The sequence below is a fragment of the Dreissena polymorpha genome, chromosome 2 (genome assembly GCF_020536995.1).
Source record: "Dreissena polymorpha isolate Duluth1 chromosome 2, UMN_Dpol_1.0, whole genome shotgun sequence".
Classification (NCBI taxonomy): Eukaryota; Metazoa; Mollusca; class Bivalvia; order Myida; family Dreissenidae; genus Dreissena; species Dreissena polymorpha.
The window spans coordinates 146349701-146367080 of NC_068356.1; the positions used below are offsets into that span (position 1 = coordinate 146349701).

General features: G+C 32.8%; 1 protein-coding gene across 5 annotated transcripts; it reads right to left on the bottom strand.

The window, feature by feature from the left end:
* Positions 1-3091: 3091 nt before the first annotated feature.
* Positions 3092-17111, bottom strand: LOC127869341 (uncharacterized). 5 transcript variants are annotated; one of them, XM_052411837.1, is made up of 15 exons: positions 16887-17111; positions 16484-16585; positions 15565-15645; positions 12708-12794; positions 12278-12361; positions 10771-10887; positions 9083-9664; positions 6987-7066; positions 6719-6784; positions 6031-6226; positions 5459-5565; positions 4991-5059; positions 4208-4235; positions 3799-3855; positions 3092-3327 (listed from the first exon to the last, which is right to left on the bottom strand). In XM_052411837.1, exons 1-15 carry the CDS (start codon positions 16972-16974, stop codon positions 3203-3205), a joined length of 1869 nt encoding a protein of 622 aa, XP_052267797.1. In that variant the 5' UTR covers positions 16975-17111; the 3' UTR covers positions 3092-3202. The 5 variants fall into 5 exon arrangements, with proteins under 5 accessions (XP_052267797.1, XP_052267796.1, XP_052267798.1 ...); XM_052411836.1 differs by having other exon boundaries at positions 6031-6232; XM_052411838.1 differs by having other exon boundaries at positions 3799-3895; positions 6031-6232.
* Positions 17112-17380: the final 269 nt, after the last annotated feature.

The window sequence follows — 17380 nt, forward strand, 5'->3', positions numbered from 1 at the left end:
ATTTGTACAGCAAATGCAAGAAACATAAAACACCCTTGTCATGTTACATAATTAATATACAAGCTTCTAATGAAACTGCAAATGAATCATTATGCATATACAGGTAGATACACCCCTTTTTTGCACGGCTAAAACATTTGGAACCGCACAAGAAGTTTTTACTATTCACATTTTATACAATAAATAAATTGTATCATTTAAACATTTTTCATTAGGTGTCAATCGTTTTCTTCAAAAAACAAATATCGAGATAACATTTTTGCAATTAGTAATGGATTTAAATCAACTATCTATCCGTCTTACATATTTTTTAATCACAATGCACACACATTGTATTTTACCACTGTCATGGGGCACTGTACTTGATTCTTGTTCTCTGATACCTTATACTTACTCAAACCACAAGGCTATGAATTTAACATGTCTTATGCGGTTACTCCTGTTGTATCAGTTGACATCTAAGGTATACATGTGTTTGCTGTTCCGTAATGTATGAAGATTTGTCCCTATTCTTAAATTAAAGACCTCGACGCAAAGATTAGTAAGGGTCCCTACGGTACCACTGGGGTTTCTCTGTGTTTATCTTTTTTTTGTTATACAAATATGAGCTATTCATAGAAGTTGTTTCCTTATGTCTATATGGACAACTTCATATTTGTTCTAGGCTATACAACTTGTTGTTTTTTAATAATTCACAGAAGTAAACATAACTTTTTCTTCTGGTATTTGAATTGTAATTGTATGTTTAAGTTAATAACTGTCTTGCTTTAGAAAGGTTTCTTTGAATGACATGGTTTGGTACCTGGTAAGGGCAATACTATCTTAAAAGTTTCCAAACAAAAAAGCTATATCAGTTATAAACGACCATGTCAGTCAGAAACTAAACAAAAATAGCAGTATACTTAAGTGAGTATTTTTTCATAAGCGTGAAATTTATACAACTCTGTGAACATTAAATACAAAAAGTTATGTATTAATGTTGGTTTCCATCATTGCCATGATAACCAGACTTTGAAAGACATGAATAAAATAGTTTTATGTTATTTAATACATACAGATATAAAATATAAATTCAACAGATATTATAAAAACATAGAATTATAAGTTGTTAAGACGTTTAAACCACGTATTAATATTGTTTGATTGGTTGAAGCAGGGGCGAATATTACTTCACAGAATGTCCTTGCTTGATTCTGTTTTATTGTTCAATATCTTCGAGGTTAAATTCAGGCTACTCCCACTTTCTAAATATTAAAATACACCCACATGTAAGAGCTTCATATATTGTTTAGTTGATTTATTTTTAACAAATTTAGATTTCTTATAGCATTTAGACATATCTTTAGATAAATGTAATATACCAAGTCAATAACTATATAACTTTCAACCACCAAATTACACATGCATATTGCTTGTATGCAAAAGTATATGTATGCCAAATTTCATTGGAAAATATTAAATACAAACTTAAATATTATGAAAATAATCATGTTTGTTTTCTGCTGTTTACACACCAGTGTACAACTGAAAAGTTGACATTTTGTGAGTTTGTGGCCCTTTTATACTGCGTCTCTGGTGTTTAATGAATGTCAAATAAGATTCGCCTGTGCACACTGATCAGCTGTATCAATGATTTGAAAAAAAACACACACATCTCGACCTGTGTTTTAAGACACACTCTTTATAAATTTGAATGGGTTGTGATCATTTCAAACTTGCGATATAAAAAGCTATAACATAATTTTGAAAACTGAGTTGCGTCTAAGATTATACAACAGGGAACAAATTCAGTGCCTTCGGCGCTTTGTTTATGTTTGTGATTTCTCGTATTTTAATAAGCCTCAATTTGTTTGTATAGGTGTTACTACAAAGAGCTATGCAAATAAATCAAAATTTGGAGAGTTTTGGATTTGCTTTTGCTATTATAATAAATAATATAGCATTTTCAGAAAATTAACAGTTCATTCTTGATCCTTGATCAGTTGTAAATTATTAGTCAAACTGAACATAAAATCTCGACGAGAGCCTTTCCCATTTTTTGTAAAAGCATTGCCATTGTTTTTTAAGATTATTTGTGCATTTGTTCTGCATTTAATTGGTGTAGATCTGTCGTTTACATCACGCCTAATTTATTTCTAGTTTATCTTTGGTTAAATATCAATACTCATTTGAAGAAACAAAATTATCCAGCTATTTGCATTGCTTTAATCATGTGACTAACTCATTCGTTTCTCAAAGTATTCATCACTTTATTTCACTGATGTATAAATATACACACATTAAAACACTGCGATCTTCAAAAAACGTCATATTTGTGCAGACACTACTGTAAAAAAGGTAACCTAAAAGAGCTTGAGATTGTAGCATTTAGATTTAAGTTAAGGCATGTGGTACTATGTCTCTTTCATCTTTCATATCCCATTAAAACACTAACTGCATTTTGGTTACAGACTAAAGTACAAATGTGTTTCTTTTTAATGTCATGTTTATTTATTGTGCTTTCATCTCAATAATGTGTATTACATATATTCAACAAATTTTGTGCAAAAGAATATTATTGTCATAATATGCCAATTAAGTCTATGTCGAAATTAATTTCAAGGTATCATATTCTATATGGTAATGTAAGTAAATATTAATAAGCATTTAATAAATCAGATGCTGCGTATTTGATTTCGGTTTGATATGGAGTCATGTTGTCTTAGAAGAAAACACGTAAAGCCACAAACTTATAAATAGTGTGCGCGCGAATGAAGTTAAGTTTTAAACTGTGCTAGGCTAATTGATGCATGTTTGTAGCTAACATTTGCTAAGCACAATAATTTGAATGTACATTGCCCTCACTTGAGGTTGTTGTTGTTCATATTCCTGATTGTGTTATGGCTGCTTGTGATTAGGTAATCAATTAGCGAAACAATATTGTATCAAAAAGTCTCCAACCCGCGTGTTGTAACATTTCTAATGGACGTATGTACATTTGGAAAACAAGTTATTACAAGCTTTTGTTTTATGTAACACATCTCCGACCCGTGTGTTAATAATAAAAATTATAATCGGTTGTTTGTTAATTCGAGATAAATTATAACAATAATATGAGTTGATGTTATTTAAAACGAACAGTGAAGACATTAAACAATTTGCAATCATCGAACCGAACAAACAAAACATTAAAAATGTCTATCAAGCAATCCAATATCCTCTTTCATCCAATGAGGACGTGTGTACCCGATGCTGTGTCACAGACACACACGTCACATCCATTGAGGTCTTTCTTGTACTTTGGAGGCTTACCACAGTCCAACTGGCAATGAAGGATGGGGCATCTTACTACAAAATTACTTTTTTTAATCATCATTGTATATTGTACACATTCATAATTGTTCAATGTTTCATGATACAATAATAAAAAAAATATTTAAGATATAGTAATTTCAAAACCTGCACAACCATGATCATATGTAAATAATCAGCGTATCTCTTACACATTCAACATATTTCAGTGTAAAATGATGTCCAAATTAGCACATGTTTGATAAAACCCGATTATGTTTCAAAACTTGCACAAACACGATTTTGCAATAAAATATTAGAAAACGCTATATCATTATACCATATGGTCTTATGTCAAAACAATAGACAACGCTGTTCTGTCACAAACTGTAAATACCATTTTGTAATGGAACATATCGATACAACAGGAAATAAAGGGTTTAAAACCTCGTAAAAAAGCAATAAAACAAAAAACTGATGGGTATATTGTTTTTTTCCTAGAAAACCACGACCTTTATAGAAGCTTACCTGGACACTCATGATTACACAAATCAGATGCGCAACAGGTCGAGGTGCAGTTTGAGTCTAAACGTGCAACATAAATGAACCAGATCTAATTGTAGTTCTGCACTGCCATGTTTGAAAATAAATAGTTAAAGTGCAATATTAGATCTCCGAAAAATCATTTTGATATAAACGAATTTGAAAAACATTTTGTCGACGGCGCTTTTAGCATGCATAGTCATGTTCGAAACATATTATTACAAACATGTTTGTACAAAATAATATATTTATTGAACAGTAGTTTTTCGAAAACTTCAATTGCTTCAAATTATTAACATAATTTATTCTAGTTTTCGCAGGCGTATGAAATTTCAGACTACATTGTGATAGTCATTTTAAGTGTAGTACAAATAATTGTTACTCGTTAATTTACCTGCAGTATTCATCATCATTTGGCAAGTCTACAACAAACATCAAACAAAATAGAAAAGTTGATGGTTTCAAAATTATAGCGTGTATTACGTGTCAATTGAACTGAAAACATAATGTACAAAGAAATAAAGCACTTAAAGGGGCCTTTTCATAGATAATGGCATGTTTTGAAGTTTGTCATTACATGCTTTTTATTGATAAATGTTAACATTTGCTCTAAAAAGCTCCAGTAAAATCAAGAATAAAATATGTTTTATAGAAAAAAAGAAACCCTCAACAGGGCTCGAACCACTGACCCCAGGAGTTCTGGAGTAAACGGTCTACCAATTAGACCCCTCGACCATCCTTCCGCATGCAATTAAAGCTGTATTTAATACTATGCATAAGCAATCCTCGTAGTTTCAAAAAATAAAACGACAACAACAGAACTCTCCAAATTATTCAATCGTTTCACGTTGCAACGTTTTATAATTTTCAGGTTTTTATATCGTCAAAATATGCATATAATGGCTATATTAGAGCATGGCAAATGTTCAGTATTACTGTTTCCTCACAAATATAAAAACTAAATCGAAAATTTGCGAATATAAAACAACTTGTTTAATTTTTGTCAATTTACCAAAACATGAAAAGGCCCCTTAAATTGTCAACTAAAGGAGCATTCAAACGTATTTGAAAACGAGGTAATCCTTTGTAAGATTGCAAATACAGTACGTCTTCCCCGTTATTTCAAATGTATGGGATATCATTTTGCCTGTTGAATCTATACTAACATCCGACTTACTCTTGCGTCTTGACAGGATGTTGTCCAGAGTACCATGTCACTGATGGTTATTTGTTCCAGCATACACATCTAAAGCATATTTTATATTATATGACTCAGCCTTCTTCCATAAAGTACCATCCTAATATATTTACCTAATACAATTCACAATCGATGTGATATTTCAATATGCCATTAAAGAAAAAAGGTTAATTGTGTAAGTGAAGAAAAACGAAACAACTAGAGATCTATATCATTTTGTTTGGTAGTCAAAATGATGCATTGACTGATGCTATTGTATTTGAATTGTATTTTTATTTTAAATGATATATAACCTACTTATGTTCTATATGCATGTAATAGGTTATTTACAAATGCCTCATTCCATCCAGAATAATGTCCATCTACCACACTTGAAACATTGCACACATATATGTTCACTTTTGTACAATTTAAGTTTATAATAATCTAAGTAGGACACAACACTACCTGATTTTTTCCACATAGTCTCAGCGTGTCGCAGTCATCTGTCGTACTTTGCTGTGGGCAGCTGAAACACAACGGTCCTCTCGTACCTTGTGTGAGGTCCGGATAGGCTGTAAAGAAGTAGGCAGACGAAATTATGTAGATGTTTACGCTATACATTCCATACATAATAATACAAATCAATTTAATTCGTATATGTATTTGTATAATGCCTCAGCAAAGCTCTATATCGGTCAGATAAAAGATATAAGAGCACTTTTATTAAGGTCTGAGCATTGTCAGCGAAACTATAACCGAATTATGTTTGGCGTTCACTCATATATTTTCATATATGTATTGTCATATATTTTACAGGCGATTGCTCGCCTTAGATAAACGATTTGCGGCTCTTTATATTCTTATATTATGTTATGATATTTGTCTTGTATTTTTTACATTCGACATTTTACGTCATTCTATTACTTAACAATATTTTACACTCGTTTTCAACTGTTCGCCCTATATTCTTTCTGCTGTGTTATAATTTACACAGTGTTGTTATCTTGAAAGAGCTTTAAATCTCCCACACAACTTACGATTAGCTCCGCATCCACCTTGGTTACAGAGACTTTCATTGCAACATTGAGAACAAACTGGGAAGATTCCTGGATCATCAAGAACGTCATCAGAAATGTTTGATGCCTCTCGCCTGTCTTGAATCACGTTAACATAAGGAGTGTTTCTTTTGCCGGTGTTTAATGACTGTTCTCGTTTGCCTCTCATTCCGCACTTCTGCAACTTTTTATGAAAAAAAAATGTTCCTTAACCCATTAATGCCTTGTGGACTCTCCCATCCTTCTAAATTGGATCAAGTTCTTTCCAAATTTGAGGGGTGTCTAGTATATTTATTTCTATATTTATAATATTTCTTACAGAAAGTCCTTTAAGCAAACAGCGCTGACCCTGATGAGACGCCGCATCATGCGGTGCCTCATCTGGGTCTACGCTGTTTGCCAAGGCCTATTTTCTAGACGCTAGTCATAAATGGGTTAATAATAAATATTACTTTTAGTATTTGCAGGACAAAGTAAATTTCTGATCATATTATACAAAATAAATCGCCGAACATGGCAAACATTTTGGGAAATATAGCGGAGTTTTTATAAAGGTTTCAAACAGTAAGCTTTGAGAAATTGTAAATATATGGCATGTTGTACTGTACTGTTGAAGTTTTTTCCTAGAACTATGACATTTTACTAATCTAACATTTAACAGGAAACATACATTACGACATCCGAGTCTGTACCGAATGCCACCCATAGAGTTGATAAACGATTCGATGAAACAGCTCTATATAAAAATATAGAAATTATTACGACATAATCCAAACATAGAGTGCTAATTTTTACACATACAACGAATAAACTAAGGAAATAAATTGTTTATACTCATGTCGTGTATACAATTTTAATAATCATTTTACAATCTCCTAAACGTCCATAACATTATTTTTGTTTTGTGTTGATCCATATTCAAAGTGGTAAAATTTTACTTCTGTGTTTCCACATTTAGTCACTTGACTGCATGTATGCGGTGACACTGTTCCCTCACATTGCAGGCAGTAACGCCTTTCTGAAAAAACGTTTCGACCAACTTAAGTATAGAACGTGTCGTTGTTTTCCTCTAATAAAAGAAATTAATGTTTAAAATTAAATGCATTTGAAATATATATTCGGATATTTTGTATGTTTGCCATTTCGGATAAAATAATTCCACGTTGGACGCCCCGACATGTTATAACATGTATGTTCAAAGGAACCAGATCCGTATATTTTATCAACATTCAATGCAGACTTGTAGCCCTAGGTAAAATTCATAGGCAGATCCAAGTGGGGGGGGGGGGCGGACGCGGCGTACGCCCCCAAACAATTACCAAAGTAAAGTCAATTCATTTGAGGTTTAACACCTAACTAGATATAATTCACCTATTTAAACTCATTTTTCTTTCTTTTTCGCACACAACATTTCCAACTTATCACAGACAATCGCTAAATGTTTTAATTGTAGACCTTCTGTCGCCCGGTTTTTCAAGTTGAACTTTGCGATTCTGATGTATCCCTCTATTTGCACATTGATTCACTTTTTGCTGCATTTTATGTCAATAAAGATGAATGCGCCAAAACAAGAGTAAATGCAGAAGACTTTGACAAGCATTTATGTAAGGCCTTCTTCAATTTTCTTTTCATAACATACTTTTAATGATAAATTTTAATTATTTTCTTATGATAATTCATTCAATGTATACTTTTTATAGATCTACTTTACATTTTTATGGAAATGACTGAGATATTGATACTGAAAAGTCATTTGCCGGCGTGTTATGATATTCATTGCAAAGACAGTGCAAATGCTCTCCCCCTCCCTGCTGTATTCGCCAATAGCCTGATAACCGCCCGTGTGTTCTTCTTTATATTTCTTCCGGCTATATCCATCCGTATTACCTATAAACTATGCACGTTTTTGGAATTATAAGAAGGTACTTTGATGAAAGTACATGAGGCGTGACATGCTAACCACAAATCATGGATCCGCCTCTGAAAATGGAGTCATTATAGGGAAACCAAACATATAAATAAAATGTTCCGGTAAAACAACAATTATCGATATGTTTTATGATTATTTTGTCACTGTTTTAAACAGTGAACTATCAGTTTTAGTTTATTGATTTTTCTCTATAAACCATCGAAATGGATAAAATAAAGAATACGATTTTTGTCTGTAGACGAAGATTACGAGTAAATGTATGTTATTTGTATGTATTCTGCAATACTTAAAGGTGTGGCTTATTGGTGGGTATATTAATCATTTCATCAAATAATCACGACGAACAGAGTATTGGCATAAGGATGACGATGGCAAATATTCGTCAACGACAATGCACAATGCACATATCGTGAAAGTACCTTCATCAAACATTCGTAGAGTCGTGTTGTTCCAAAACAACTTAATATACTTGTATGAAACAATGCATTGCATAGAACATTCATTTGACTAGACATTTGGTTTTACTTTATCTGTAAATTTAATAGATCCCTCGTTACATCACATTTTAGCGAACCTGATCACACGTTTGATAATATCGTCCTGTGCCGTATTGAAGATAATAAAAAATGGTAAGACAAAACACGAAATCTTCGAGAAACATACCGGAGAATTCGACTCAACACTCTTCAGCCCATGGAATAAATAAATCCGACACATACAAATAAAACAACTTAATAAAAAATCGCACTTCCATTTTAACCATGTTAACGTTCGATCGGATTTTAACTGCGGGTTTTAACAAGACAATGGTGTGATTGCGCATTTGCACTGATAAATCTTAATTCATATCTCTATACACCCATGACGAAAACATATAGTCGAAATTGCTAGGGTATAAGACACTTAGTGTTAGCACTGTTAAAAAATAATTTATTTTTGGTATAAATACTTATTTCTAATGGTTATTGTATTCGTCATAGGATACAGTGTTTTCAAAAGAATATGCATTGGTGTTTTATTATATTTATCATCCATAACTTATTTATTTATTTATATTAATATACAATGATTATAAAAAATCGTATATAAGAAGATAATGCATACCTGGTGTGACATCAATGGTCGTCGTTGTGGTTGTTGTGGTCGGAGAGGTTATCGAAGTTGATGTCGCAGTTCTTATCGGAATGGTTATCGACGTGTGTGTTGGTGTGGATGTCGGAGTGATGGTTATCGGGGTTTTTGGTGTAGTGGTTGTTGTAGTGGTTGGTGTAGTGGTTGGTGTTTTTGGTGTAGTGGTTGGCAAAGTGTGTGGTATAGTAGTTGATGTAGTTGTTGGTGTAGTGATTGGTGTAGTGGTTTGTGTAGTTGTTGGTGTAGTAGTTGGTGTAGTGGTTGGTGTAGTGGTTGTTGTAGTCGTTGGTGAAGTTGTTAGTGTACTTGTTGGTGTAGTGATTGGTGTAGTGGTTTGTGTAGTTGTTGGTGTAGTGGTTGGTGTAGTAGTTGGTGTAGTGGTTGGTGTAGTTGTTGGTGTAGTAGTTGGTGTAGTGGTTGGTGTAGTCGTTGGTGTAGTTGTTGGTGTAGTTGTTGGTGTAGTGGTTGGTTTAGTCGTAAGTGTAGTGGTTGATGTTGTAGTTGGTGTAGTAGTTGTTGTAGTCGTTGGTGTAGTAGATGGTGTAGTGGTTACAACTGAAAAAAATAATTATAACTGAAATGATATATATGCAAAATCGCATATCTGTATTTCTTTTATTTAGGTAAGGTATCAACGCATATGACCTTTCCATTATATTGTGACAAAACATAAAATGCGTACGTGGGAAAGATTAAGAACAAATGGTTACCTTATTCCTACCTTGTGTGATTTAAATATACTTATTAAAAAAGGTTAAATAGACCATCACTAAATACAAGTACTACATCATTGATAAAGGCTGAGACAATATTACCTAAGTAAGTTTGATGCTTATGCAATAAGGTTTCTTCAAGTAGAGCACCATACAATATGTACAATAATGTGAGAAAGATTTAGATAGCACGAGAAGTACACCATATTGATACACCATATCAAACAAATAATAGAACTTCAACATAAAGTGTGTACGACATTATCGTAATTAAATAAAATTAGTTCAGTTTCAGTGGTTAATCATTAACTGAGTACATAATGTACACCTTTAAGTTACTACTAATGGTATATTATACAATCAGCAGCATAAGGAGAACCAACTCAACGTTTTGCAGTAAGAACGTCAGGTACGGGTAGTGGACAATACAATTAGCACAAGATGAGTACCATTTAATGAGCTTGAGTAGTATAACATTATGGAAGTAATTACATAATTGCAGTTTAAATTGTTATTTTGAAAACTTAAGGTTTCATTAAAGAAAGTTTATTTTACGTTGGAAATATGTCTTATGTGTTGTGTTTTTATTTTTGTTTTCAAGCAAATGACGTTTAAAGAATGAACGCCAAGTCATTCAATACACAAATTTTTGTTTTAACCAAGTAGGTGTATATTGTATAAAAAGTTGCATTCTTCAGAGGTAATATTATTTTTCATATCAATTAAAGTTGTACAATTCTTAAAGAGCAAAAATCCCAATACGTAATGCGCAAATAAAACCACATTATTAAATCTTGTAGTGTAATATGTGCTAAGTTATTAAATCCTGGACTAATCCGACAAATATTCTACACGTTTCCAAATGTTGGCCTGCTAACCCGACTGAAGAAATTTGTAGACAAGTTTGAGCTCTTAAAAGTGTTGTTAATAATAAAAATAAACACCCACTTAGTCCCATGCATTCTAAACATCCATTCCTGTTGATGTGGCAGTGTGTCATAAATTCTGGTCTAATAGTTACCGCTGGACAACCGTTCGTGTTCAGTAATGGTCTGCTGGAGCCACCTAAAACGACATCGTTGATTTTTTAGAGGTAAAGGGGGGCATTGAAAACTAATGAATTTATATTTCATTTTGTTTTTGGACTGTTGGACTGTTGAGGAATGCAAAAAGAAAACAACGTGTTAAAACATAATACTTACTTTTGTGCACAAGTTAAAGTCATGTTGTCGATATATTCTAAACCTTAACATACGTATACATACTATTATTGATTTTTATGTGCAAAATACAATATCCAGTCACAGACAAAATTACTGTTTTCTTAAGCATAAAAAAACGACAATCTCTATACATAATTTAGAAGTTTACAGCAAATTACTTCTGCCCGGTCATAGTTTGTATCTTTTATTATTAAAATTATTTATTATACATGATACATGTTTGCTGCTATTTGTTTCAAACAATTAGGCAAATAGAAAATATAATATTTGTTCTAGTCTAGGTACTCCCATGATAAATGTGTTTAAACGCTACTGTTTATTGTTTTATATTTCCCAATCCTTCAAAAAGTTCAAGCTGGGGAGTAAAAATCAACAAAAAGTGTCATCGTGCAAACACATACAACTCTCATAAATAAGACTCATTAACACAGGCTTTTATGTCAATGTGCAATCAATACATGTAATTATTTATTTTCCGTGATAGCTAAAAATGTATTAAACTTAGTATGAATGCTCGGCTCATAGAGCTTTTTAGTTGGTTTGAATGCTATATATTGATCACGCATAATATTTAAGATTGATACGTCTGCTAGTCTGTTTCACCGTCCTTCAGTCCGTCCGAAAATTCTACACCATTAGATCTAAATCAACCTCAATCAAAGATGAGGAAATCAGTATGCAGATGGATGTTTATACAGGGAGTATGCACGGGTTCAGCGATTTTTCGTCAGACACAAATCGTGATTATTGTGGTAACAAAAATAAGTGCAATTGAAATTTAAATCCGGCCTAAATTCTAAATTACCAAAGCTTGATTGATTATACATTATATGACAAATGGGAGCCATATGTGGAATATGAACATGATTTTAGTGTTGTCTGTGTGTCTGCCCGTTCGTCTGACGGTCCGTCTGAAAAATCTGGATGTTGCGGTAACTCGCGAGGTACTTCAGCTAGGTTTTTATGGAACTCAGTACGTGAATATTGAAAATATGCTCGTTATTTTATTTGGATTGCCGGACACAATTGTGGTGTGGTTGCTGCGATACCCGCAGAAAAGTTAACACAAATCTGGATACAGCGACATCTTACAACATATTTAAGCTTGGATTATGAAAATGGAGATGCTGTTCTTACTCGGTCAGCAATAGTCCGGTAGGGTTCTGCTGTCTGTATGTGTGTCAAAGTTCTTAATAAAGTTGCTGTATATACAAATAGGTCTTCAAACTTACCTGCTACAGAAGTCGAGCAATATGGACAGTCGTTAGCGTCGATTGCGATCATACTTGGTGGGCAGTTACTAATTAACGGGCATACTGAAATAAAAATTTCTAATCTCATCAATATCAAAACCTTCAGAGAATAATACAGGTACTTGCAATACATTAATTTCTCTATGTAGCAATGTCACGTGTAGTAGTGTCTCAGGAATTGAAATTGTTTAGATGAACTTTGTTCATATTGTCATATTAAAAATCTTCATACGAAAACTTAGTTTTGAGTTGAAATAATGACTTTCATAAGATTCGATAATACGAAATGGCACGCTCCGTAGCTAGTATCCGTATACATGGTACAGATACAGTATCAGTTTGAAACAGCGTTTTTAAAAAGGAATGATACTCGAAAACTCAATGACTGAATGATGTCTAGATCATGTACCCAGATCACCACCGGCGCTTCCGTATCCCGGGGCGTTGCTTGTCGATGAACGATCATTGTCTGGACGGGATGTTGTATCTCCAGATGCTACAATACAGAGTGAATAGACACAGTGGGTAGAAGATCGTTTGCAGCAATGTCTATCAAGCATATGTTTGTTTCAGAAAGTAGTTGTATGTTGGGAATTTAGGCGATATTCATGCATCAACACGCGGCGTGGTAGAAAGAAAACCACGTTGGATTGACCATCATTTACCCAACTGTTAGATTACCATTTTAATGTAGTCACAGACATTGTGACGAAGTTATATGTTGATTGAGTGGTGTAGCTTAATATTTGTGGTTTTTTTTTGCTTAAAATATGCAACTGTGTTTGTTTATTCGCCTTTAACGAAAGGAATGTAAAACAAAGTAATGAAAAATAATAGATGCATATTTATTCTTACTTTATTAAAACGGACTTTTCAAATATGTTCGTATTTTGAACAATATTATTTATCGAATTTGTTAACAAAATTATAATTTTAAAAATAGTTTTGAAAAATTATTATTGCGATGAAATATATCAAATACAATAGTGCCATTCTTGTGGTTTGAACCCGAGAACCCGAGATCAAAACCAACACACTGACACTAAACCACACACCCTTCAAAAATTGGAGGGAAGTTTAAACGACATGTAGTTAGTAACGACATGTTGATAATACGCGTTTTACCTGAGTTATCTAAGAAAGGTGTTGCACATGCTATATTTTTTCTGATATCCACAATGACGAGGCAAACACTAACAGATATTTTCAAACAATTTATTGGTCAGAAGTACTGATATGTGTGTTTGAATCTAATAAAAATTACCCTTTTTAACTATTACAATTGTATTGAAAATAATCATTTTGTCAAACTGTGATGTTGTTCTTTTATTAAAAATACTTAAATTATACATATTACAATGCTTACAATTAAATCGAACAGAGCGCTTAAGAAATCCCCCGTTAGCATTTTATTCATCTGGTGATTATGATCATAAGGTAAACATCGCATGCAGCGTAACGAAGTGTACTAAATATTTATCCAGACATTAAGCTTTTATTTTTCATTTAAAATTCTTGACTGAATAATAATCGTGTACTTTACCATTACCTATACCACCAATAAATATATGTAATGAAGTCAATAAATATATTACCAATTATTACCGATAGGTCCTAGCTCTGTCACATACATGGCAAGTCTAAAGGTCCGTTCAAGTGTAAATTGTTCTTGTTAAAACGTTAAAGAACAACATAGTTTGGGTAATGTAATGCATGGCCTCAAGCAAGTTTGTTGTTGTGATTTCGTTATTATTTAGTTATACAGAGAGTTCAAATCAAGAAAACACTATGTGTAATGTCAGAAGTGTATATATTGACCATTCAGACGCCTGGGAAGCACAAAGTTCTTGCGGCCGCTTCCAGGCCTCGAATAGCCGGCACGCGCTAAAATATTGTTTAACAGATAACAGTACATTTTGTAAGGTTTTACAACTCGATGATTGAAAGGAATATTAAATTCATCTAAAAGTTTAAATGCATTATTGTGCATGTTCAATGAACAATTAATTCATTTACTTGAACTAGAGCTTGATGCTAATGTCTGCATAAAAGTAGATCGTACGGTAACTGGCATCATTCATGTCATCCATTTTCGTACACATTATATGAATTATATACGTATTAAGCTATAATTAACATAGAATATTGCCACCTGTTTGACACTGGGTCTTTATTGATTTTTAAATTATTAAAACTTAATAAACTTAAAAACTATACGCTGATTACATTTGAAATTATTCATTGTGGGATTTTAACCGGAATGGAAATTGTTGAAGTTCAAATATATATGTAGTCTACACACCGGAAATTATTGTACACCTGTCATTTTTTTCTCCATGTATAATACTATTCGCTAGAATGTCAAATTTCGTTTTGATTCGATGTGTTAAAATTATTCAGTACATGCTTCAGGAAGATTAAGGAGGTCGTACATTTTCTCATTGCATTCATTCTCAACAAAGTTAAATGCACTTAAACAAACATAAATGAAAATTGAAGAAGATTTCATATGCATTTCATAATTGTATTAATACATATCAACAGTTGAAATCACATGTCTATTACACTCATAAAGAAATGATACTCATGAGGGAACTGAACATTAGCATTAAGATGCAGGACGATGAATTGTTTGTTTACCAATTAATAAAAAAGCTGATCGAATGTTTATATTTTATTTATATGACAGTTTATTTTAATTAAAATAATAAAGTTTGAAAAGTTGAAGTTAAACGTTAGAGGACTGGTGCTTATTGTTCCGACTGAGGATGGGGCTTGTCCTGTATACTATAAATGTATTCAATGTTATTAAGGTATATCAATGACAATATGTATGCATCAATTTAATCCACTAATGACATCGCCAAGTTAATATACAAGTTCGTATATTGAGGCTATCTCATTCAACTTTCAATAAACTTAACCTAAAAAAACGTCATCGGTTCTGTTTCCAAAACCGAGTCCTCGCACTAATAAGCTTCGAAATACACGCTCGCACAATCATCATAAACGTAAACAAAATGACCCGAAAACAATATACACAGTTACCCCAGTTGTACCTATGGTTGGCATGTGTTGATGTGCCTGTATGTATGACACTTGGTAATAAGTCTCAAATAAAGGACCTCGAAGTAATGGTTAATAAGGTACTCAACTGGTACAACTGACGTCTCACTTAGCTTATGTTTTTAGTAAAGCAAAACAACACGATTTAGCAGTTCAACAGCAGTTGTTCATGCACAAACAATTTATTTGATAACTTTTACCTGCATGTGTCGGTAATTCTCCAGGATTGAAGTTGCTGAAGGAGATTTGTTCTGATGTACTCGCAACCGAAGAGTGGTTTCCTAATGGAATAAGAATCGTGATATGTCAAATTGCTAAATATAACGTAGGATGAAATATATAGGTACCCAGTGGCGCAGATATATTTGTGTTGTTTTTAATCAATAAACAATCCCTATAAGTTCATATTAGTTTATAGAAATCATATAATATGAACATTTTGCCATTTATAATGAAAATGTCAAACAATAAATGCAATGTGTTACATCGAATTATATTGATGATCTCTATTTGACTCGCTATTACTCGTCCATACGACTAACATAGTAATGTCTTAAAAAAGGACCTCAAAGTAATTGTTAGTCTGTTCTACCGCTGGTACAACTAAAGTTTTATTTTGCTTACATTGAAAGTAAAACAGAAAAAACAAGTTTGAGCTATTCATTATCGAGTGTTGATATAAGTACATTTTATTTGGGAACTTTTACATGTTCTCCAGGATGGAAGTTTCCTCAAGAGAAAGATCTCATGTACTCGCCACCGAGGCGTGGTTTCCTTGTGGAATAGAATGGTTAGATTTCCGGAAACATTGCGTAATTAAATGTAGGATAAAATGAAAATAATGATCCCGTGAACCAGACATAATATTTTGTTTTAAATAATACACAAATAAAACAACACCCTCATATCATGTTCAAGACATTCTATTATGTGACTTCTTTCCAATTTCAAATAAAAATATCAAATAATCAATATGAAATTCATTGTGTCGAAGTATATATACGATCTTCGTACTCACCACTACTCTTGTTTACGGCGTATATCGTATAGAACCATGAAAAAAGATCATTATTCATGGACGTAATTGTTCTGTACGTTCACTGGGCTTCACATCATTACCTGTTTGGCATGAGGCGGGGCATTCATAACATCCGTTGTTGTACTGTGGACATCTGCAGAACGGGTTGTAGACATCACAGTATCGTTTTAAAGGACTAGAATCTGTGGGGAAAAAATAAAATCATTATTTTTATCTATTGGACAGTGAAATCGCTGGTAGGATAAAAGTGTTCACACTTTAAACAGTTTTGTATTCTTGTTAAGTTGAAACCATATAATATTAATTATGTGTTGTTTTAAAATAATTAGGAAATCATTATTGTCAAATAACTTTGCTAAACGATGGTTTGCGTCGTTTGTAAAGAACGCGTGCAATATCAGCCATCACAGTTAGGATTGAGTCAAGACAAATATGCACTTAAGAATAAAGAATATTTTCTGCTCTGAAACGAACGCAACGCACCTAATACTTTTGAACAGCATACCAACACCACCAATAGCGATACAAGACAATCTTTTAAGATACGGTTGTTAATTTTGCTGACCATCATCGTTTCCTTGTCTTGTCCAAACGCAAAAATCCGAATGAAATGAGTAAACAAAACCAAACACAAATTTCATTAATTCATAACCTGAATTGTTGCTCAAACTGTTTATCCTAAGTAAGTGACAATGGTTCTGTAAGAAAGGCTAGCTTGAAAAGATATCTCTGTTAATGTATGTAGTACTTACACGCCCGTTGTTGCTCAATGGAATGTTCCCAATTCAGTCATAGATAAACGGGCACGTAGATATGGATGACTTTTTGCCTTCTCTGTGCAAAGGTTTCTTTACGCTTTGTTATATGTTATGTCTTGGTCATCCAAACAATTATTTCAATTATTCACACATTTACCTTATATCTTTGTATAAAATGCAGTTTAACAGCAATCTTTACGCATTTAACATGTTGACTAT